Consider the following 20,685-nt stretch of genomic DNA (forward strand, 5'->3'; position numbering starts at 1 on the left):
AATTAAAGTTTGTTTAGTGTCTCTGCGCGAATGTGTTTGCTGTTTTTAGTGAAATTATGTTAGGTTGTGATCGTGCGTTTGGTTTTTTTTTTCAATAATAGGGTATTCAAATGCATTTTAGTTACAACATTAGATGCGTTTTCGTTTTATGCACATGTTATTCCATCGCGTGATAATATATAGAAAAATAATTGAATATGCTGAAAACACAGTTTAGAAATATAATAGGTAATTAGAAGAAAATTAAAAACCTGTTACCGATTTTTTTTAATTCATCTAGATCAAACGCATGCTACCTAATTCTATCATACAGAAAAAGAGAAGCAAATAAAATATAACTGGGTTAGAAAAAAAGCAAAACTAGGTTGCAATTAATTATAAATTAACATTTAAAATCAGTCTGTCCAGAATTAACTAGATTTTCAAACAGTTCGACTTCATTTTCAATTATTGAAGTTGGGCCTATTCTTTAAATTATATCCTTATATTATTTCCAGGCAGACTGTCATATAAAACACATACACATACTCACGGTTCAGGCTTGTTAGTCGATACTCCACTCTGTTAGAACCTTATTACAATTCTGTCTTAATGTCCAACTTCATCTTAAGTTGCAAGTGGTTTTGTGTCAGTTATGTGATTAACTGTCAAGATTGTAGATCATACGTAGTATGTATGTCCCTACTAACATACATGTAGGTATTTGGTATATCTTATGTAGATGTAATTGGACATTAGTAACTACTTTTTGATACCAGTATGATCGCCGTTCACTTGTTACAAGATACATCCATACACATCGTATATACCTACAGCGTATAGACATGTCAAAAAGGACTCGTGTTATTTTGTTTTTGAATGAGTCTGGACGTCTTTTCGATAAATGACCTCAACATTATAATTTTCATTTGATTTATAAAAATTTACAAAACAGTAGAAAACCATCAAAAAATTCAGGTTCTTCCACAAAATCTAATGACCGGCTAGAGAGCTGTGCGCTTCGATGATCGTGTAACTCCTCTGCCACGAAACGAACGCTCCGAGCGTCCACGCACGACGTAGTCGCCGACCTCCATACATCGGTTAATACAAATGTATGGGGGTTGGCGTTAGCGTCAAGCGTGCACGATCGGAGCGTGCGTTCTGGGGCCCTCTGGATAATTAGAATGTCAGTTTGTGTTCGTTAGTCGGGCGATGACCCTGGCGTCAGTCACCTGTGGAGATGGTGTCGCCGGAGCCGCGGCGCTGGTGTGCGCGGCGCACGCGCTCGTAGTGGTGCCGGCGAGGATCCCACGTCGAGTGCGCGTTCACTGTGCCACACTACCGGTTAGGAACCACGACTACGCAGGGATCTGAGCTTCGACGCTTACGATGCGATCCAAGAAATTATGATTTAGGTGTCGCAATTTTTGGTAGGCGAGCAAGTTAATGGCTTCATTGAAATCTGCTGCAAGCGTAATACCTATGGTGGACGTGGTAAACGATATCACAATGACATGCTTAAGGTAATGTCCCTTTTTGAAATTGATCGTTGAATGAAAGATGAATGCTTCTATATCCTATCATTATTTACATCGAAATCCGCGTCCATCATACGCCTGCCAAGATCTCCCGGGTGATCATGAACTAATCTGTCTTCTAAGACAAACCACCCGGTGGTTTTTATTGAAATTTTACCCAACAAAATATCTGAGATCTTTAATGGTCTACCATTTTGATCGTTTTATTATCACGATCTCGTATTTTCTCGATTTACGATCAGACGCAATACGTAAGCGGCGAAGCAGAACTAGAAACCATTGCTACGTCCGCGTCCTAGCTCAAGGATTGGTCTAAAATAAGCTTGATCCATGCGATATGTCGTGGTTCTTTTGAGGGCATGCGGTCCGATAGCATCTCGTCAACTAATATAAACTTTATCACAATGCATAAAGATGCAATTTAAATCGTGTACAATCGCGGTCAATTCAAAACCAGAAAGATGCTATCGAACTATTAAAACAATATAAAAAGCGTGCCCGATGTAAAATAAACACATCGAACAGACAAAAATAGAGTTGTTCTGACGTACACGGCTAATAAAGATTCATATCGATGAATTATTTAAAAAATTAAATATATTTTTAATAAAAATACTTAACGATTCACTGATCTTTATTAACCACATTGAATATTGTTGTGCATTAAAGAAATGTGTATAATTAAATATCAAAATTATCTTTAGGATAACATATCAGAGAAAAATATTTGTCAAGTGCAGCGAAATTTGAACCATACCTACAGGTTTACAGTAAACAAATTTCTTTAATTTGAATTTTAAGATAAATGAATTTTGTTACTTTAATGCACGAACTTATTATATCATAAGTAAGGGGGACACCATAATAGGAAGAATTAAATTATAATCAATAGGGGATGAACAGACATAATGACAACGGACGACATCTACGTACGCATTTTAATACCGTCACCCACCTTGTCACCTTTGCTAAAAACTATTGTCTTAAATTATAAATTAGGAATATCTAGGCAAGAAATAGCGAAGAGAGAAATTCGTGCAGATAGGTTCATAATAATCTGAAATCATTTACTTACCCATTTCGTTTTTAGTTTATTTTGATAGAGTGAATATTTACTGTGATGAGAAGAGTGTTTTAAAAAAATATTATCAAATATGTGTAAAAGATTCAAATAAGAAAAGTGCGTATTGTCAATTTTAAATTTAGTTAGGCACTGAACTGAAGAGGTTGCAATCGTGCTCAGTTTCGTGGAAAGCAATCCTGAATGATGAATTTCGAAATTCCCTGTCCCTTGAATAATTTTACGGTTTAGACTCACTTGTTTTTCGCCAGTAAAACCGTTTAAACCGTAAAATTAATATTCAATGTTAGTATGTCTCTCAACAGTTTTAATTCGGTTCCCTGTCCCTTTTCAACTTTACAGGTTGTTCTTTTGTATCTGAAAGAGAAGGATTATATAAATGGAAATGTCTTTATGGCTATGTGTGTGTACTCACTGATGACAGCCTGTCGCTTGACGCGGTCACAAGTATTGTAGTTGGAGCCGGGAACGGGAGGCAGCTTGCGGTTGGGGGGCGCGATGTAGCCGAGCTCGTCGCGGAGTCCGCCGCGCTTGTCCAGGGTGCCGCCGCCGCCGCCCATGGCCGCTTGGGACGCGTTGTACACGGCGTCGTCTGGGGCGAGGACTTTATTAGGATGGCGTAAGGTTGATTTTACTACAGGTTTCGAATTTAAATTGTCAACTTGGGATAAGTTTTTTGATTTCTGCGTTAGCCATAATTATGCCGAAATTAATTTATCCAAAATATTCATAATTAGTGAACATATTTCTCAGAGTAGGTACAGTGACGTTCAAAAGTGGATGAACATGTTTCAACGGTAATATTAAAGCATTACGGTCGACATCTATCCATGCACTTTTGAACGCCACTGTACCTTACTTATTTTCGTCAGAATAGGTACAAACCAAAATAGTTTTATTATTTGGATTCATACCATACTGCTTGTTATTTATCTTAATGATAATGCATTTAGGTATTCAATTTAATTGAACGCTTGAATATATTTTGGATTCGGTTCAGAAAACTATAAAATGTGTTATAAGGTTGCAATTCATGTAAGCGTTCCAGGAGTCCTAGTTTTGACTATACATATAACTTAAGACTCCAGTGCAGAGCGTTATATAGGCACTTAAACTGGCAATTAAATGATTTAGCAAATCATATAAAACGATGGCTTTCAAATAATAAAAATAGGTTGCCACTTCTAATGATATACAAGGTGGATACATGATGGCTAGCAACAATAATTTGATTGGAACTTAAATCAAAAGAACTCCAAGTAAGATGTCAATTTAAAATAAAGATAATTCAGATTGATGATGGTTACGTGATAGGCATACCTACTTAATTAACGTACACACTTTAATCATTGTTTAATTTAGCGTGACCCCGACTTCGTCGTATCTTTAGTGAGACCTCGAGTCTTCAGAAAAACTGCTAAAATTTGTTTGCGTCTGACTATAACGTAACATATCAGTCAACTTCACAAGATGTCATAAACAACAAATGAGCAGAACAACAGCATTTAAATATGTTTCAATTTGACGTTTCGGTCGAAATGCAACAAGGACATGACAATTCAGCTTACGAGACTGTTCTATATTATAAATACGCTGTTTTTGACATTTGTGACTGGATGTGATGATAAAATCAAGAGATGAAGCGTCGCTCCATGCATACATACAGTCGTACACGTCCTTCTGACCTCGCAGGCGGTGCGGCGTGTTCCTCCTAGCCAGCGTCAGGCAAATCACCACCACACCCACTACGAACACCACTATAGTCGCCAGAATCGGCACCAAAACCTCAGGCTCCAGCCACGCTTTGATCCAAGCCGGCAGCTCCTTTCCATCACCAGCATTGCCTGGTAGAGGCGCGACGGTACCTTTAAAAAAAAGATTACTTTTGTATACCTTTGTGGTGATCTCTGGTGCCTTTAACAACGCAAACGACGACGATAGCGATGATGATAACCAAGATGGCCGCGACGACGGGCACGATCAGGTTGAGGTGCGACAGGATCAGTTTGATCGTCTGCTCGGGGGTCAGCGACCCGTCGCCGACTTCGCGCACGGGCGCGATCGTACCTGAAATGCAACGCAAATTGTTAAAAGATATGCGCAGTGTTGCTTTCTCGCTTGCACTTATAAGGCGAGTGAGCAACGTTGCGAGACATACCTTACGTTTGTAGGTATAAAATAAAATTGTACTGCTCAAACCGCATCAAAGATTACGCAGACAAAAAACCGACTAAATCGTCGGGGTTTCTCTGCGCAATCGGTGATAGAGTAGATTATTGCAGTGAATATTGAAAATCATGGTAAGCGATGCATTTCAGGTACGAATTTATACAATTTATGATATGATAAATGAAAACTAACTACTATAAAACTACGTGATTCTAAACTAAATATAGGTACGTTTACCACGACAAAGTCATATCCACACTATCACCTGAAACGCGGTTAGGAGCGCAAAGTACGACGCCTAGTCATAATATCATTGCAAAAACACGGTTTTGAAAGTAAACTACCCTATTGTCGACACCCCACCCATTAGTCCTAAAATAACGTTAAAAGTCCATCAAAGCTGAGTTCTCTACAACAATATGTACCATGGACTCTTCAAGTGGCTATTGGCGGGTAGCATAGGTGGCTGGTACTCTTTAGTGCCAATCATTGGTTAAATGACCCTATTTGAGAATTATTGAAGTAACATTCTTCTAGCTTGTTTACCTTTTAATAGCCGCCTAAGACCCAAGGTCCTACCTATAGTACCTCTTCAGTTCGATGAAATTTAAATCCTATTTAATTGGAACAGAGTCGCTTTTGCTTTGATCAATTTGAAATCAACTCTATTTCCTACACTATAGGTTTAATTTCAGTGGCAAATTTTTGATTCTTTATTTGTATGGCTGGGCCTTATTAGGAGCATATCAGTAGTTTTAATCCAATTTATGAACTTGATTTAATTCTACTCACTTTACATTTAAGTGCCCGCTGCATGTCGCTTGCCAATTTAAAATAAGTTTTTTACTTTTTTATAGTAAAAAATAAATTGAGGAAAAGGTTACCATTATCTATTGTTCATATGGACGATTCCCGCGTCTACACTCTACAGTGCAATAACGCCATATTTGCACCCAACAAAGAGGTCCCTTTTGCTTGTAAACCGGCATATATTATACTTCCTCGAAAAAGAAAGTATTTTCTATTTGCGACCATGAGCGATTTACAGGACACGGTTTTATGAAATAAATAATAAATAACACACATGACACATTCAATATTTTTATTAGAAGCACCAAAACCAATTAGCCACAAATAAAGTAGTTATAAAGAAAGAAAAAGTGTTAGCAAGCTACATAGAAAAAAGCAATAAGCAGAAAGTAAAGTTTTACAAGAAAAAACAAATGCACAACGAAGAAATGCAAATTAAGCGTAAAAGAAGAAAATAACATAAAATATATACCTAAAAATATAAAGACCCAACCTAACATCTACTGTTCTTACCTACCTAATTTCAAATAAAATAAAATGAATATTTTTTCTAAGCCGTGTTTTATAAATGCCTACGAATTGTGTACGAGTTCAGATTCTTCGATATATTTAATTTTTTAGTATAAGAAAAGTATTCATGTCCAATCACCTAGCAGTCGATATCCTAATATCTGGTTTAGGCCGTCTCGTTTATGTAGTTATTAGCTATATATAGCAATAGCACTGAGTAAACCTACTTATATTAAAAAAAATTGTAAACCATGTGTAACTTGTCCTTACAATACCTATTCAACAAAAACAGTTTCGAAAAGATTAAAAATTCTGTTGTTTTTAGCGACAATTGCGATATATTATATATCTCTACTGTGAGAGCGATTAGTTTTTTTAGACGAAATAAGTCTAAAAATTATAACTTACAACACTTATTTCTTTTAACAAAAGTTTAACATGCACACGGATTGTTACGTTACGGATGTTTCTATGACAGTTCAAACTACATAAAGATACGTTCTGTTAATGTCGTGGTATAGGTACGGTTAGCCAGTAGATGCTAGTTAGTGTATCGTAGTGTATCGTACCGCCAGTCATGGTCAGCGTGGCGAACTCGTACTCGGCGACGTTGAAGCCGGCGTTGTTGTGCGCCGTGATGCGGAGGACGTACCAGGTCGCGGGCTCCAGATCTGCAAAACACGGTTTATGAATGTGCACACTAATTTGCACCTTATGTCTTTGAGATAAAGTTGAGAAACGTGTTTATGATTAAAATAATTTTTGGACCATCACGCTCCACGATTGTTGCGTCATTTAGGGTCCTAGCGAAATTGGTTGTTCAAAACTTACGCTATAGAATTTCCAATTTAGCAAGAACCCTAAGGGCCACTTGCACAATCCCACAAACCCGGGGTTAAGCGGTTAAACCATTAAACCAGTGTCTAATTGTACTGGTAACCATGGTAACTCCAGGCTTAACCGGTTAACCCCGGATTAGTGAATGGTGCAAGTGGCCCTAACTGGCATAACAATCCCGTGTGGTGACTGTACAGTAAATTGGATTAGATGAATGTTGATTTTTTTGGGAGAAAGTACGAATAAGGGGCTATTCATAAATTACGTAATTTCAAATTAGGGGGGGGGGTCTGGACATCGGATGACGGTAGCATGAAGTAAGAGGAAATGGGGTCATTTGAAGCATGATTTTAGGATGATTATAGGGGGGGGGTATGACGTAATTTATGGACAGCCCCTAAGGTGGTCTTTTCATTTAGGTATTTAACGTAAGCTTTTATTAGTAACATACCGAGAACGACGAAGTTTCCGCCTGGTTTCACAGCGTTTGAGATCTGATTCCATTCAGCAGCTCCCCTATTGAAATAAAACATAAATTACATATATAGCTATCTTAAGCCACCCAGCCATCCCTACCTACCCAGTTAAACCCAGTTTATTCATTTCGAGGTTTTAAGTCCATGTCTTCAAAAGGTATTTCACAAAAAAGTTATCAGATCAATAAATAGGGAACTAGATAGATGAAAGGTGTATAAACCTTTAGCTAGGTAAGTACCACTTGAGTAATGTAATTATGTACTCAATTGTGCTTACTTCTTTTTGTTCTCAACGACGAAATGGCTCATGGGGCAGCCTCCGTCCAACCACTGTTTCAAGTGCAGGGTGACGCTGGAGGATCCCACCTCGATGAAGTCGGCGGCGCGGGGCACGGGCGGCTTGGAGCCGCGGGTGCGCGCGATCACTACGTCGGACGCCTCGCCGGTGCCGATGCTGAAATGAAGATATGATATAGCTACACATATGATTTTAAGCAGACTAAAATATCATTCAATATTATATAAAACCTATTTGTGATATTTTAAAAACGAGCATCGACGATGTTATATCGCCAGTATAAGTATAAAAGCAAGACTGCAACGACTTAACCTGGTCAGAATCGGAGAATGTGCCGTTTGCGATCTCGCGCCATTCGCGAAGCGATCGCGATGAATATAGACTATGCACATGCCTAATTATATCGTTTCGAAACTGGATCCCATCTGATCTGGACGCACCTTAATATTGGGAAAGCATACTTAATAACAAACAGGGTAGTATATATTCTAAGCTTTTGACGGAATATGCCAATGCGGTTAAATCTTAAATTGAATGTAAAAATCAACAGTTGGTTACCCATTGTATGCCGTAACGTAGAGTTGGTATCTAGAGCCGCAGAACAAGTTTTCCAAGGTGTAAGTGTCAGTGTTGCTTGGGATCTGAAATAAGAAGTCATTTTCATTTTTTTAAGAAAGCATACTAAAGAAAGATAAGATAAGGGATTCAAGCGACATATAACTCACTTAGGTATATCTCAAAGTACTCGTACCTACAGATAATCTGTCAGATGGAGCAATAAAAACTAAACAGCATTACGTATGGCTAATGGGACGCCACAAGTGAGAGCAAGAAATTCAATGAAAATAATAAGTGCCACTCGATTGGTCAGATCATTTTAAAAATAGAATTATTCAAATTTTGGCGCAAATATAGTTGAGTTTATACCTGTACAGTTTCCCAATCTCCGAACTCTTGTTTGTAGTGTATGGTGTAGCCGGCGGCCGGGGATTGGTCCGCGTTGTCGGAGGGTTTCAGTCGAAGGGTGAGCGACGACACGGAGGAGGACGCGATGCTCAGTTGCGGGGGGAATGGTGGGGCTGTTACATAATAAAAAGCAGGTTAGGAGAGTACAGAGTAAGATGACTTGGCATGGCAGACAGTAAAACACGTGTGAATGTCAGACAAAGAATGAAGGACTTTGGAGCAGGATATCTGGAACCAAAGGATTTTAAAACGCTACCCATGAGCTCCATCATCCGGCACATGGATATGGTGGGAAAAGCTCTTGAGTAGTTGACGGATCTTTTCTAGGGGTAATTGCAAGGGCCAAGGGCAAGGGCCCCCGAAAACAATAAGATAAGATGACTTGGCAGCAAAATAAATATGCCTTGGCAACAAGTGACATCAACCGATCTAATAAGAATTACATGTAAATGATTCCTGTTTTTGAATCATTTAAGAAAACATGATGATTTATCATTTTCAATCAATTTTGTGTTCAGATCACTCCCAGTTGGATTGAGTTCCCGAACGTAACTCTAATTACTCTGAAAATATCAGGGAGACCGAGCTTTGCTCGGAAAACATATAAAAACTCAAAAATGCGCGTTTTCCCAGAGATAAGACCTAGCTAGATCGATTTATCGCCCCCGAAAACCCCCATATACCAAATTTCATCGAAATCGTTAGAGCCGTTTCCGAGATCCCCGAAATATAAATAAATATACGTATAAATAAATAATAAATAAACAAGAATTGCTCGTTTTAAGGTATAAGATAGATAGATACGTGTAAATAAGGAAGATCAAGGGCGGATATTTACCGAGAACTGAGAGTGTGTGTGTGACGGTGTCGGTTCCGAACTGGTTGTCCACATGGCACGAGTACTCTCCGGCATCCTCGCGGGCTACTCCGGCAATTTGTAGGGAGCCTTCGGGCAGTTGACGGACGCGTTCGGACGCATCTAGAGGCTGACCCTTGATCTGTAAAAAGAAAAGTAAACATGTTTTCATATGAGCTTAAATCATCTGGTTTTGTCCTAATTCCTAAAGGCTTTTTTTTGCTAAACATAGGTACAGTTTTGTATTGAAACACATAGAAATATTGATGAATGCTTACAATTAGAGTCCAGTTAATGGTATTAAATCACTCGTCTTACCTTCCAGATAATATTGGGAGGCGGTACTCCAACAGCGAGGCATGGCAGCTTCACATCTTCCTTGTACGTGGCGGTGAACGATTCGTCGAATGAGGCGATCTTGGCGGGCACTGAGACACAAAAGATCTTGGAATGAAAACTAAACTATCTACATAATAAGATAATTTGCTAAAAAACAAGTCGTATTGGCGCAGTCTGGTAGGATGTCAAATGTTTATGAGTAAGTCTCAATAATGTATCTTTTTCTTTAAGCCTTTACAAGACAGAATATATTCCCTACAATGATTTAGAACTCGTAAGCCCGTCGGAGGGTCAAAGGTACCTCAGTAACTAGGAAGAAGGCGTTAATTATAAAGATTTTAAACATTGAATAGCTATTTTTCGCGAGTTTGTATATATTTATAAGATACCCAGAGTAGTAGTGTCAAAGTAAAATAAAGCGTAGGTACCTTTGTCGCTAGGGCTGCAGGAGGCGGTTCCAGAAGGCTGTCCCTCGCCAATGATGGTGGAAGCGGTCACCCAGAAGTCGTACCGGCCAGCCTTTAAGTCAGTCGCCGAGTAGCTGGTCTGTGATGCAGGTACCTGAAATCATACATTTTTGTTTCAGCCGATGTGTGACGTTATAAATGTATATTATCCGTAGATATTCGTACATAACAGTCCAGGGAATGCTATTTTTTCCAATCGGCTGAGACTTTGTTGGCCCGCTTCTTCTCGCTTAATAAGCAACATAAGGAGAAGCGTCTTCTCTGCTGTGCAATGCTTTGAGTATTTTATAAACTGTAGTACCTACCTATTGGATTGAATTATTTCGGCCTGCTCTCACTTAAGCAAGAGTCAATAATTACCTTATTAGGATGCGGCTCAGCGTTCTGCGCTTGCGTGTAAACGTTGTAGTGCGTGACGACGCCGTTAGGCTGCGCGGGCGCCCGCCATGACACCAGGATCGAGTCCGGGCCCATCACTAGCGCCTTCACCGCACGAGGGGCCTCGGGCACTAAACAGAAAATGCATTAGTCATTCAATTGTTAACGATGTATTCTGAGTTTAGATGTTGCATATCAATTAAGCGGCTGAAGCACCTGGCAATTACCAGATACCCAGATTTTAATTCGCTACTTATTTAGTCTCGTAGGATAATTCAATATTTACTACAAGAAATTCTATCAGATCAACGTGTCTGAGTCTCATCTCCAATGTAAATTACGATTATTTGTATAATTACCGTCTTGCTCAGTCTGGCAGTGAATGGGTGCAGATCGGACGCCATCGCCTCCGTTGGTCGTCGCGAGCACTTCCATTGAGTAATTCGTGAACTTCTTCAGTCCGTGGAGGATAGTCTCGCTGCTTGCTGTGATCTTGGTGTCCTTTGTCTTCTCATCTATAAGGAAAAACAATATTAGCATTTGTCTTTTTTTGTTTCTTTACACAAAAATGTTGATCTAACTTTGGTACCTAACTGATAAAAGCCAAAGAAGCTACCTCTTGGCAACTGGCGCGAGATTATCAAGAAAGATACAGCATCTAAAACGTCGTAACCTTAATTTTGACATGAGATGGTGGGTGGTGAGTGGCTGACATGAGAGATAGTCAGCCTGTAAGGCAAAAAAACCGTTGCTGTTATTTGTAAGTGGCACCCAGAAAATAACAGGGGCAGAGGTAATCAGTTACTTACCGTACCACGTGTCGCTGGGGCCATACACGACCTTGTAAGCCTTAATCAGTCCGTTGGCAGCTGCAAGAGGTGGGGAGACCCAGGAGACCCGGATGGTTTGCGCAGTCAGAGTGGTGCAGAGAACGTCTTGTGGTGGGGCCGAGGGTGCGCCTTCAGCGGTGTACGCGCGGACTTCCTGTGACACGGGACCAGAACCCATCTTGTTGAACGCCTGAACTACTACGGCGTACTGGTGGAATGTTCTGGGGACAAAACGACCGTGAGGAATTTGATCGAGGTGTACATATTTACTGGATTGTTGTTGTCTACTGTGAGTACGTGTTTTCATGTTGACACTTACTTCAGATTCATGATATCGAGGTGGTGCTCCTTGCCAGATTCTTTGGAAATGTCGACGGTTTCGAACACGAATGACTTGTTGCTTGATGCCAGTTTGTAGCCAACGTAGTATCTGCAAGATAACATTACATTACATTTTAGACAATACTCAGCAAAATATTACTTTAATTAGGTACAAATGTCAAGAATATCACTCACCCCTGTAGTTCACCGTTCCAGTCCTGTGATGGGGGAGGCTTCCAGGTGACTCGCAGGGTGTGCTTGTCATGAGCGTCAACCTTCACGTCTTGCGGCGGGCCAGTGGGTGCCTCTTCAGCAGTGATGATGGTCACGGTTTCCGAGGGTTCGGAGGTGCCCAGTTCGTTCTCAGCGACGATGCGGATGTGGTAGGCGGTGGCGGGGCGGAGGCTGAACACGCCGGCTTCGGTCGAGTCGCCGGGGACCAGTACCCTGAAGATTACACAACAGCATGAGACTTATGAAACGAGAATCGTAAATCTGTTATTCAGCCCAGACTTATTGATACCATACCTACTTACTACCGGCGCTCATATTCTCCAGTACCACAATGAGGACCGAAAGAACCGAGTCTAAAATGATTCGATATCACTTGATACATGGATAATTTGAGACAGGAGACAGCCATGAAAAGGTGTCAATCGGAACACAAAATTGCCATTACCCATCAGATATAGCGTCTCAGCAAACAATTAGCTCCTATAAACCACTAGTAGAGTCTGTGCGGAAAGAGAAGAGTCGTGGAATGTATGGGGCTAGTACATTCCACGACTCTTCTCTTTCCGAACAGACTCTAGGTCAATTTAAGAGAAACCTTATTACCTGTCAATATCCTTATCCCAGCTTCCCTTGGCGCGCTTGTATTCAATGAGGAACTTCTTAATAGGCGAGTTGCCATCGTACGGGGCTGCCCAGGAAAGCTGCACGGTGCGACCGGACTTGTCCAGAACTTTCAGGCCGTAGGGTGCTTCAGGTACCTCTGTTAAACAGGTCGTGGTTTTAAAATAGGTCTGGGGGTTTACTGGCTTACTTTAACCACGACGGTGCAAATCTTTTACCAGATGGACACTTGGACAGAATAATTTAAGGACTTGTCTTCATCAAAATTCTGGAACGACCGAAGAAAAAGAGATAGTCAATCGCTTACCTTGGATAATCATGTTGATGCTAGTATCATCAGAGCCAAAGGCATTAGTGGCCACGCAGGTGAAGAGTGCGCTGTCAGATCGCTCGGTCCTCCTTATGCTCAAGTCGGAAACAACTCCTCCGGGCAGGATCTCTTCGCGGATGGTGTAGCGGGGGTCCGATTTGGGTTCCAGACGCTTGTTATTCATGTTCCAGATAATTCCAATGGGCTGTGGATGATATGCCATGAAGTAAATCAGAAATCATATGATTCGCAAAAGATGGCCCTTAGGTACTAGTGATAAACTTAAAACGAAACACGGACACGGTACTTTGTTTAGAATCTTAAAATGGCCGTATACTCCGTATATTACAGACGTCGTTACGTCTAAACTTCCAACGAAGAGTTTATTAGATGGGAGTCTAGCGGAAGAATGGACTGATTATTGTCAAGTTTTTCTTTTAGAGACCAATGTCCAATGGGAGTCTTTATTATTAAATAGTCTTTGGAAATAGAGGAATGAAAATCAGTTCTTACCTTTTCTCCCTTGGCTTGGCACTGCAGTACAGCGGGCTCGCTTCTGCGGGCGGTTTGGTTCCTCATTTTGATTTCGAATTGAGGAGGAGCTACGGTAGATAAGATGAATCAATATACAGTTCAAATAAACTCATCAATATTTACAGATAATGTCATTTTACTTGTAGAAGTTCACTTACCTTGTACACTGATCAGAATGACAGCCGATAATCCTGAGCCGATTCCATTGACAGCCTCACATAAATAATAACCCTCATTCGTCTTCTGGATATTGGCAATCGACAGAGCTCCGTCCTCTACTTTTACATTAGGGTTGTTTGGCTTAAGGTCTTTGTAATCGCCAGGCGTATCCCCTGTAATAAAGAGAGATGTTTTGATTATGAGATGAATTAAGTAGAATAGTGTTTTTAGTAGAAATGTTTCTTCGGCATATTGTTTATTTAGTCGGTGTAAATATGAATAAATGAAATATTTGTTGCAGAACAAATAATTATTTGAATTGGTGCCCTTTTTACACACAAAAGTAGCTATAGAACTAGGTACCAATATCTCAGTACACTCAACTCACTCTATTATCGAGATGGTAAACGTTATTGTGTTATTTGAGTTGACGGAATAAAATAGAAATGATCTGAAAAGAGCACGTACCTTCAGCCCTCTTCCATGTGACCTGGGGCTTGGGGAAGCCATCGGCTTTGCATTCGACCTTAGCGTCCGAGCCCTGGGCAAAAGCCTTGTCGGTGGGCTCGAGGATCCAGCGCGGGGGCACTGAAATCGCACTTACAGTTGTAGCTTGTCGTCAAACGTCGTTATGGGTGCAGTGCAGTGCATGCAATGATTCTTTGTGATTTTTTAGACAAGTTAATTTCATTATAGTAGCTGAGTTTGAGATTCAAAATTCGTATAAATTTAAAGTTAAACATGAATTCAAGAAGAAAAGTATATTCAATTAAAATGAAGGTATTTCTTGGGATCAATAATATGTTTGCTTCTGCTTAACAGACTTGTTAATACAAATCCATAAATAATAATTTAGGAACGATAAATGGTATTGTAAATTTGCCAAGTTAAACTAAAATCTGCAATATTTACTGGATTTGTATTAAGGAAATAGTTTCATCAAAGATATGGCACATGAATTATTCGTATTTGGCAAATACTTGTTTGTTATCTTTTGCGTAAAATTAAATACATGTATGTAACACAAGTATTCATCGAATACTCTGAATTCCAATGCCACCAAATTAGATTGAATCATTGTATTTATCAAGAAATGTAAATAGGCAGTACCTGTAGTTTTAAATTATAGGTGGGCGACTGGTAGTCAATCTGACTAAATTAACTATAGTTGAATCATCGAGAGCGTGGAATTGCATATGTAGTAGTATTGTTTGTTTACAGGCATTCTATATTTGAATTTTCTATTTTCTTGTACTATCAGCATACAACCACTACAAATGCAATTCCATCTTCTCGATAATTCAACTATACTCTACTAATAGCTCTGGTAGTTATCTAAAACATTGTTTTTTTTTTTAAATAAAATTCTACGTAAAATACTGCAATGATTCAATCTGGTAATGTGAAAGCTTCCATTCCGATACTTATTAATTATTTATATAATTGTTTACATCTTAATTATTTGTATTGTTTCTAGCTAACGCAAGAAAGCGTAGCCAAGGCTTTTGCAGCATATGCGAATAAACTACCAATTTAAAAGTCGGTATATATACTTAGGTATATTATGTATCACTATAGAAGCTTGTTGATTTACTTATTCTAAGCACATGACGCAAAACAAAACCATTAATGAAGCAGCTAGCTACTAATAACATAAAATAAATGGAAATATACAAATAATACTCAACACTCATTATGAAAAGCATAATGCAAACGAAAAGCTCTCTAGGGAAACGAATCGGTTGACGTGACTTATCCATATCATAGTTTTCAAACATCATTTTACATAGTAGGTACTTTATTTGTCAAAAGTCCAAAGAATCTATTAAATCGAACAGTAAAACAAAAGAGCAGTGACTAAAAGCAAGTATTAATAAAAATAATAAACAATGTTCAGATTTTGGACTATTTCGACCACGCCAACGCAATGTATTTCAATAGAGCCATAAGAAAGCCAAGCATGTTAGCGCGAACCCAACACAAATATTGAAATAAAATGAACGAACAGAAAATACAGAAGGAACCCGGGAAGAAGGAGGGAAATAATAAAGAGATGCGAGGAGAGGTAGAGGTTCGTCGATGATAGCCGCAGCCGGTTCCTACTGACATCCAACGTCTGTCCTAGATGATCCACGACATCGCAGCCTGTGTTCGGATATCTACATGTGCATCTTAGCCACATTCATAAATATTTAAGACGTGAAATACAAAATACCTTTAACATCAACATCGGATATTGTTGTTTACCGCTCTATTCAGACTATAAGCGGACGATATTGGAACTATAAAGGTATTTAGGCAAAGCTTCGTGCTAAGAATGCATATTATACCGTGTACTTCGAGTGAGGTGGTATAGTTGGAGAAGCCAGCGGCATTTCGCGCGAGACAAGTGTAAGATCCACTGTTCGACCATCCCGCCGGGTCGATCAGAAGCAATGAGGCCCTCTGTCCTATCTTGGTGGCCGATACGGCAGCCTTCTCTTTCAAGGATTGCCCTTCGAAGTACCACTGAATATCGAGAGGTTGGTCCCCCTCGGACACTAAACAAGTGACCTGAGTCGCCTGCCCCGCGAACAACGGCGTCTCGAACGAGAATGGAACTATGCGGGGCAGTACTGCAAACAACCATAGAAATATAGGGTTAGATCGATCAGTGGCAGGCATGTTAGCGACTGTGAGAATGACGGAAAGAGCGGTGCCAGTGTGGAGGTCAATCGAAGGCACTGTTCCGTGATGTTAGTCCCTGTTTACCATTTCCGATATACAATTAGCACGTGCCATTTACGACGAGTGTCGCCACGTGCTCGGCTCGGCCGGCAGCGTTCTGTACGATGCACGTGTAGTTGCCCTGGTGGTTCGCGCTCACTGACGTGATGGTTAGCACGGACACGCGCGGACTGAGCTGCGTCGTCGTGATGTCTCGGTGCAGACTAGATTCTATAGTTTCGCTGCTAAACGTCCACGAGATTTCTAGAGGCAGGTCTCCCTTGGAAGCCAGGCAGTGTACGAGCACCGCGTCACCCGGGTTGATGGGCACCTCACCGAAACTGAACGGCACTATCAATGGTGGAACTAGGACAATACAAAACTTGAAATGAAGCAGAATTTTAGAATCAAGATGTAATGGGCTGAAATTTAATATATATACTTCGGACCCTTGACTACGAGTTTGGTGGTGTGCGAGGCGACGCCTGCGGCGTTAGTCGCGGTGCAGTTATAGAGACCGGCGTGTTTGGCGTCTACGGATTCTATCGTGAGCACACTGCTCCTTCGGTCCACGGTAGTGACGCGCGAGCCGGGGACGGAGTGAGCGGACCTATTGTTCACCGTCCACTCGATGCGAACGGGCTGGTCCCCGTGCGTTATTATACACTGGAGCGCAAAGTAATCACCGAGAAAGGCCGGTTCGTCACCGGCGGCAAAAGGTGCGATCTTGGGAGGAACTGAAATGCAAACGTCATCTAGTAACTAAATGGAATTCTACCAGAAATTAACTAACCGTAAACAACTAGTTCTGTGGTATGTGACGCGCGGCCCGCGCGATTTTCTCCTATACAGACATAGGAACCAGCATGCTTCGCGTCCACAGATTCGATAATGAGTAAGCTACTGCGCTTGGAATTAGTGAGAACGTAATCGTTGTTTCTCTGCGATATGGGGTATCCGTTGAACGTCCAAGAGATAGTGATCGGGAGGTCGCCGAGGTTGACGGTGCACGCCGCCTGCAAGTACTCGCCGACATTCGCGGGCTTTTCTCCGAACGTAAACGGCAGAATATTTGGGGGGACTGGAATGCATCATCAATTAATCGCACTACTTAAATAAGTCAAGTCGATTAGATAGAAGAGAACGAAAAAGGGGAAATTAATCACTACTAAAATAAAATCTAAGTAATATTTATCTCAACGTTTAGAAAAAATATGCACCGTTTATAATCAAAGTAGAGGAATGAAAACTAATCCCAGCCTCGTTTTCCGCGATACATGTGTAGTTGCCGGCGTGTTTGTGCGAGACGGAACCGATACTAAGGATAGCGCTTCGCTCTCCGATATGGAACACGGTCGCCCCCGACCTCGGCTTGATCGGTTCATCATCGAAGAGCCACCGGAGCTGCAGCGGGTGGTCGCCCTCAATAACCGAGCAAGGAGCCGTGACTACTTGGCCGGAATTCATGGCGACTTCCCCGAATGAGAAGGGTTGGACCACGGGAGGAACTGAACAGAAAGCAAGCGTCACTCGAGCTAATGACGGTACCGATGACGTTGAGGATCGCTGTATGGCTGTCGCTTCCGGCGCGGTTGGTTGCTGTGCATGTGTAGTTGCCACTGTTCGCGCCCATTGCGGCTGGAATATCGAGGACGGAGACGCGAGCGTTCGAGGACGACGTCATCACGCCCATCCTACGCGTAACGGGCTTTCCTTGGAAGCTCCACGTTATATTTAGAGGCGTGTCGCCTTTTGACACGTAGCAGTCGAGGTGTACCGACTCTCCCGCAAACACGGCTTCGTCCAATTCGAAAGGTTTGATGTGGGGGACGACTGGCAAAAAAACGTTAAAGTTAGTGGCGCAACTTATAAGGTACATGCTGGAACAATTAACTACGAGTACCCTTAACGTGGAGGGATGTTGAGTATCTATGCTCTCCTGCTCTGTTTTTTGCTATGCACGTGTAATTTCCACTATGTTCTCCCGTCACAGCAGCTATAGAGAGGAATGATGTCTGTTCTGCCATTTTCATCGTCTTGATTCCTAAGTCGTTGGAAAGATCTTGCCCTTCAAATGTCCACGATATCGTCATCGGTCTGTCACCTTTGCTTGCGTGGCAGGTCATTTGCACAGATTCTCCGTAGTACACGGACTCTTCGATCTCGAATGGCATTATATGAGGAGGAACTAATCAAACAGAAAAAGAAAACGAGCTATTGTTAAGTCTAATCGTGCATTTGTAGGGAATTAGGGGTCGACGGTGCGGTACCATGGATGTTGACGAGCGCGGAGTGGTGCGCGCGGCCGGCGCGGTTGCTGGCGGTACACGTGTAGTTCCCGCTGTGCTGGCCCATGGCCGTTGGAATGCTCAGCACTGACGCTTTTTCTCCTAACTTAGTCGTCGTCACGCCCATATTATTATGGTACGGAATCTCGTGATCGTTAAAGCTCCAAGTTATTTGAAGAGGACTGTCTCCTTTCGATACATGGCAAGTTAGATGCACCGACTCACCGGCAAAGATTTGCTCCTCAACTTCGAATGGGATTATGTGAGGGACCACTTGAATATGAAATAGCAACAATATTTATAAAGTTTGGTAAAAAGAGACGGTAAGAAAGAAAACGAAAATTGACGCTACCTAACATAAATAGTCTATTTGTGTACCAGTAACTTTCAGTACTGTTATATAGAAGGCGGTTCCAGCAATGGGCGCTAGTCACGGATGGCAACATCGGAACGGAAAATATGTTGCACACTTTAGTGGAGGTTCCTAATTCCTAACTCTAGTTAAGTCTAGTTTATGAGTAGATGTCTAGAGAAGTGTCTCCCTTCGATACGTGGCACATCATCTGGACGGACTCCCCATTTCCCCAAAAAACAATATTACCGGTCAACGTTGAATGGTAAAATGTTCGCTGTGAATGAATGAGACGAATGAATAATTCAAAAGGTAGAAATAAACTTATAACAAATTAAACAGTGGAAGAAAACAAGCGTACGCTGCAGATGTGTGGACAGAACGCATGCTGACTCCATCGACACGCCTGACACCGATGCGCTGCTGGATGATCATGAAAACTCATAATGATGAAGAAATGAAACTGACCATGAACATTAAGGATAGTGGTATGATTAGTAGAGCCGGCGCTGTTGGCAGCTACGCAGGTATAGTTGCCACTATGGCTGGCGGTAGCGGCGGCGATTGATAGAAATGAGGTACGCGAGGTCATTTTAGTCGTCATGATGCCGAGTTCTGAAGTAGCATTGTCGTAACCATGGAAATGCCACTTAATGTTGAGAGGTAAGTCGCCCTTGGAAACGTGACAGTTGAGTTGAACTGATTCGCCAGCGAACACAGACTCGTCCGCCTCGAAGGGAACGATGTATGGCAGTACTGTTAATTCAGAAGGCCGAGATTATTATTGAGGTAAGCGTGCAGCGTGCGTTTAGGCTAGAGCAGCGGGCGGAACGGGGGATACCATGGACATTAACTGAGGCGGAGTGGACAGCTAGACCGGCGTGGTTGCCGGCGTGGCATGAGTATTCGCCGCTGTGACTCGCAGTGGCGCTAGATATAATTAGTAGTGACGTGCGCTCGCCGATCTTCATGGTAGATATTCCCTGGTGAGAGGACAGGTCTTCCCCGTGGAAACTCCAAGCGATCGTGAGGGGTGTGTCGCCTTTAGATACGTGGCAAGCCAATTGTACTGATTCGCCGGCAAATACTGGCTCTTCGGCCTCAAATGGAACAATGTGCGGGGGGACTGGGGAAGGAAAAAAATAAACAAAATATAAACGAAAAGTTAACAATGAATCTACAGAAAAGTGTGTACCCTGAACGTTTAATGTGGCAGTGTGGTTAGTGTTCGCTACGGTATTGGAAGCCGCGCAAGTGTAATTTCCAGAGTGTTTCTCAGTTGCTGCCGGGATAGATAACACGGAGCTCCTATCGCCAAGTTTAGTAATGATGACTGTGTGCTGCTTTTGCAGTGGAAGATCGCGGAAATACCAAGTCAAAGTTAACGGCATGTCGCCCTTGGGAACGTGACACATAACTTGAATGCTTTCTCCATAGAAAACTGCTTCATCGAACTCAAATGGTGATATAATGGGTGCCACTGTAACAAACGTGTCTCTGACTATACTAAATCACATAATTTTGTTTACGTAAGTATTCGGTTTAAAGGACTTTGGAGGGGAACGTAACGTAACATGACACACAAGTATGTATAAGCTATCATAAGAAGTGCAACGATACCCT

General features: G+C 41.5%; 1 protein-coding gene and 1 long non-coding RNA gene across 51 annotated transcripts in view; one reads left to right on the plus strand and one right to left on the minus strand.

Annotated features, from left to right (window-relative positions):
* The window catches only part of LOC134793094 (uncharacterized), a 454,735-nt gene that overhangs the window by 225,465 nt on the left and 208,585 nt on the right, over window positions 1-20,685 (plus strand). The window lies entirely within an intron of this gene.
* Window positions 1-20,685, minus strand: part of LOC134792746 (cell adhesion molecule Dscam2) — a 97,688-nt gene that overhangs the window by 7,352 nt on the left and 69,651 nt on the right. For 34 of the 50 annotated variants that reach the window (XM_063764113.1, XM_063764292.1, XM_063764121.1 and 31 more), the window contains exons 14-35: window positions 16,495-16,788; window positions 14,185-14,304; window positions 13,716-13,889; window positions 13,537-13,625; window positions 13,021-13,228; window positions 12,696-12,852; window positions 12,054-12,305; window positions 11,857-11,967; window positions 11,517-11,758; window positions 11,067-11,222; window positions 10,690-10,838; window positions 10,291-10,423; window positions 9,842-9,951; window positions 9,506-9,665; window positions 8,629-8,780; window positions 8,260-8,342; window positions 7,681-7,857; window positions 7,379-7,443; window positions 6,660-6,761; window positions 4,266-4,466; window positions 3,017-3,193; window positions 1,215-1,310 (exon numbers count right to left, since the gene is read on the minus strand). In XM_063764113.1, the coding sequence (XP_063620183.1) occupies window positions 1,215-1,310; window positions 3,017-3,193; window positions 4,266-4,466; window positions 6,660-6,761; window positions 7,379-7,443; window positions 7,681-7,857; window positions 8,260-8,342; window positions 8,629-8,780; window positions 9,506-9,665; window positions 9,842-9,951; window positions 10,291-10,423; window positions 10,690-10,838; window positions 11,067-11,222; window positions 11,517-11,758; window positions 11,857-11,967; window positions 12,054-12,305; window positions 12,696-12,852; window positions 13,021-13,228; window positions 13,537-13,625; window positions 13,716-13,889; window positions 14,185-14,304; window positions 16,495-16,788 (3,408 nt within the window). Of the gene's footprint in view, window positions 1-1,214; window positions 1,311-3,016; window positions 3,194-4,265; window positions 4,467-4,494; window positions 4,669-6,659; window positions 6,762-7,378; window positions 7,444-7,680; window positions 7,858-8,259; window positions 8,343-8,628; window positions 8,781-9,505; window positions 9,666-9,841; window positions 9,952-10,290; window positions 10,424-10,689; window positions 10,839-11,066; window positions 11,223-11,516; window positions 11,759-11,856; window positions 11,968-12,053; window positions 12,306-12,695; window positions 12,853-13,020; window positions 13,229-13,536; window positions 13,626-13,715; window positions 13,890-14,184; window positions 14,305-16,494; window positions 16,789-17,970; window positions 18,256-19,530; window positions 19,736-19,903; window positions 20,189-20,685 lie in introns of all 50 variants that reach the window. The other 16 variants (XM_063764156.1, XM_063764246.1, XM_063764148.1 and 13 more) reach the window with 9 other exon arrangements.

The sequence above is a fragment of the Cydia splendana genome, chromosome 1, assembly GCF_910591565.1.
Source record: "Cydia splendana chromosome 1, ilCydSple1.2, whole genome shotgun sequence".
NCBI lineage: Eukaryota > Metazoa > Arthropoda > Insecta > Lepidoptera > Tortricidae > Cydia > Cydia splendana.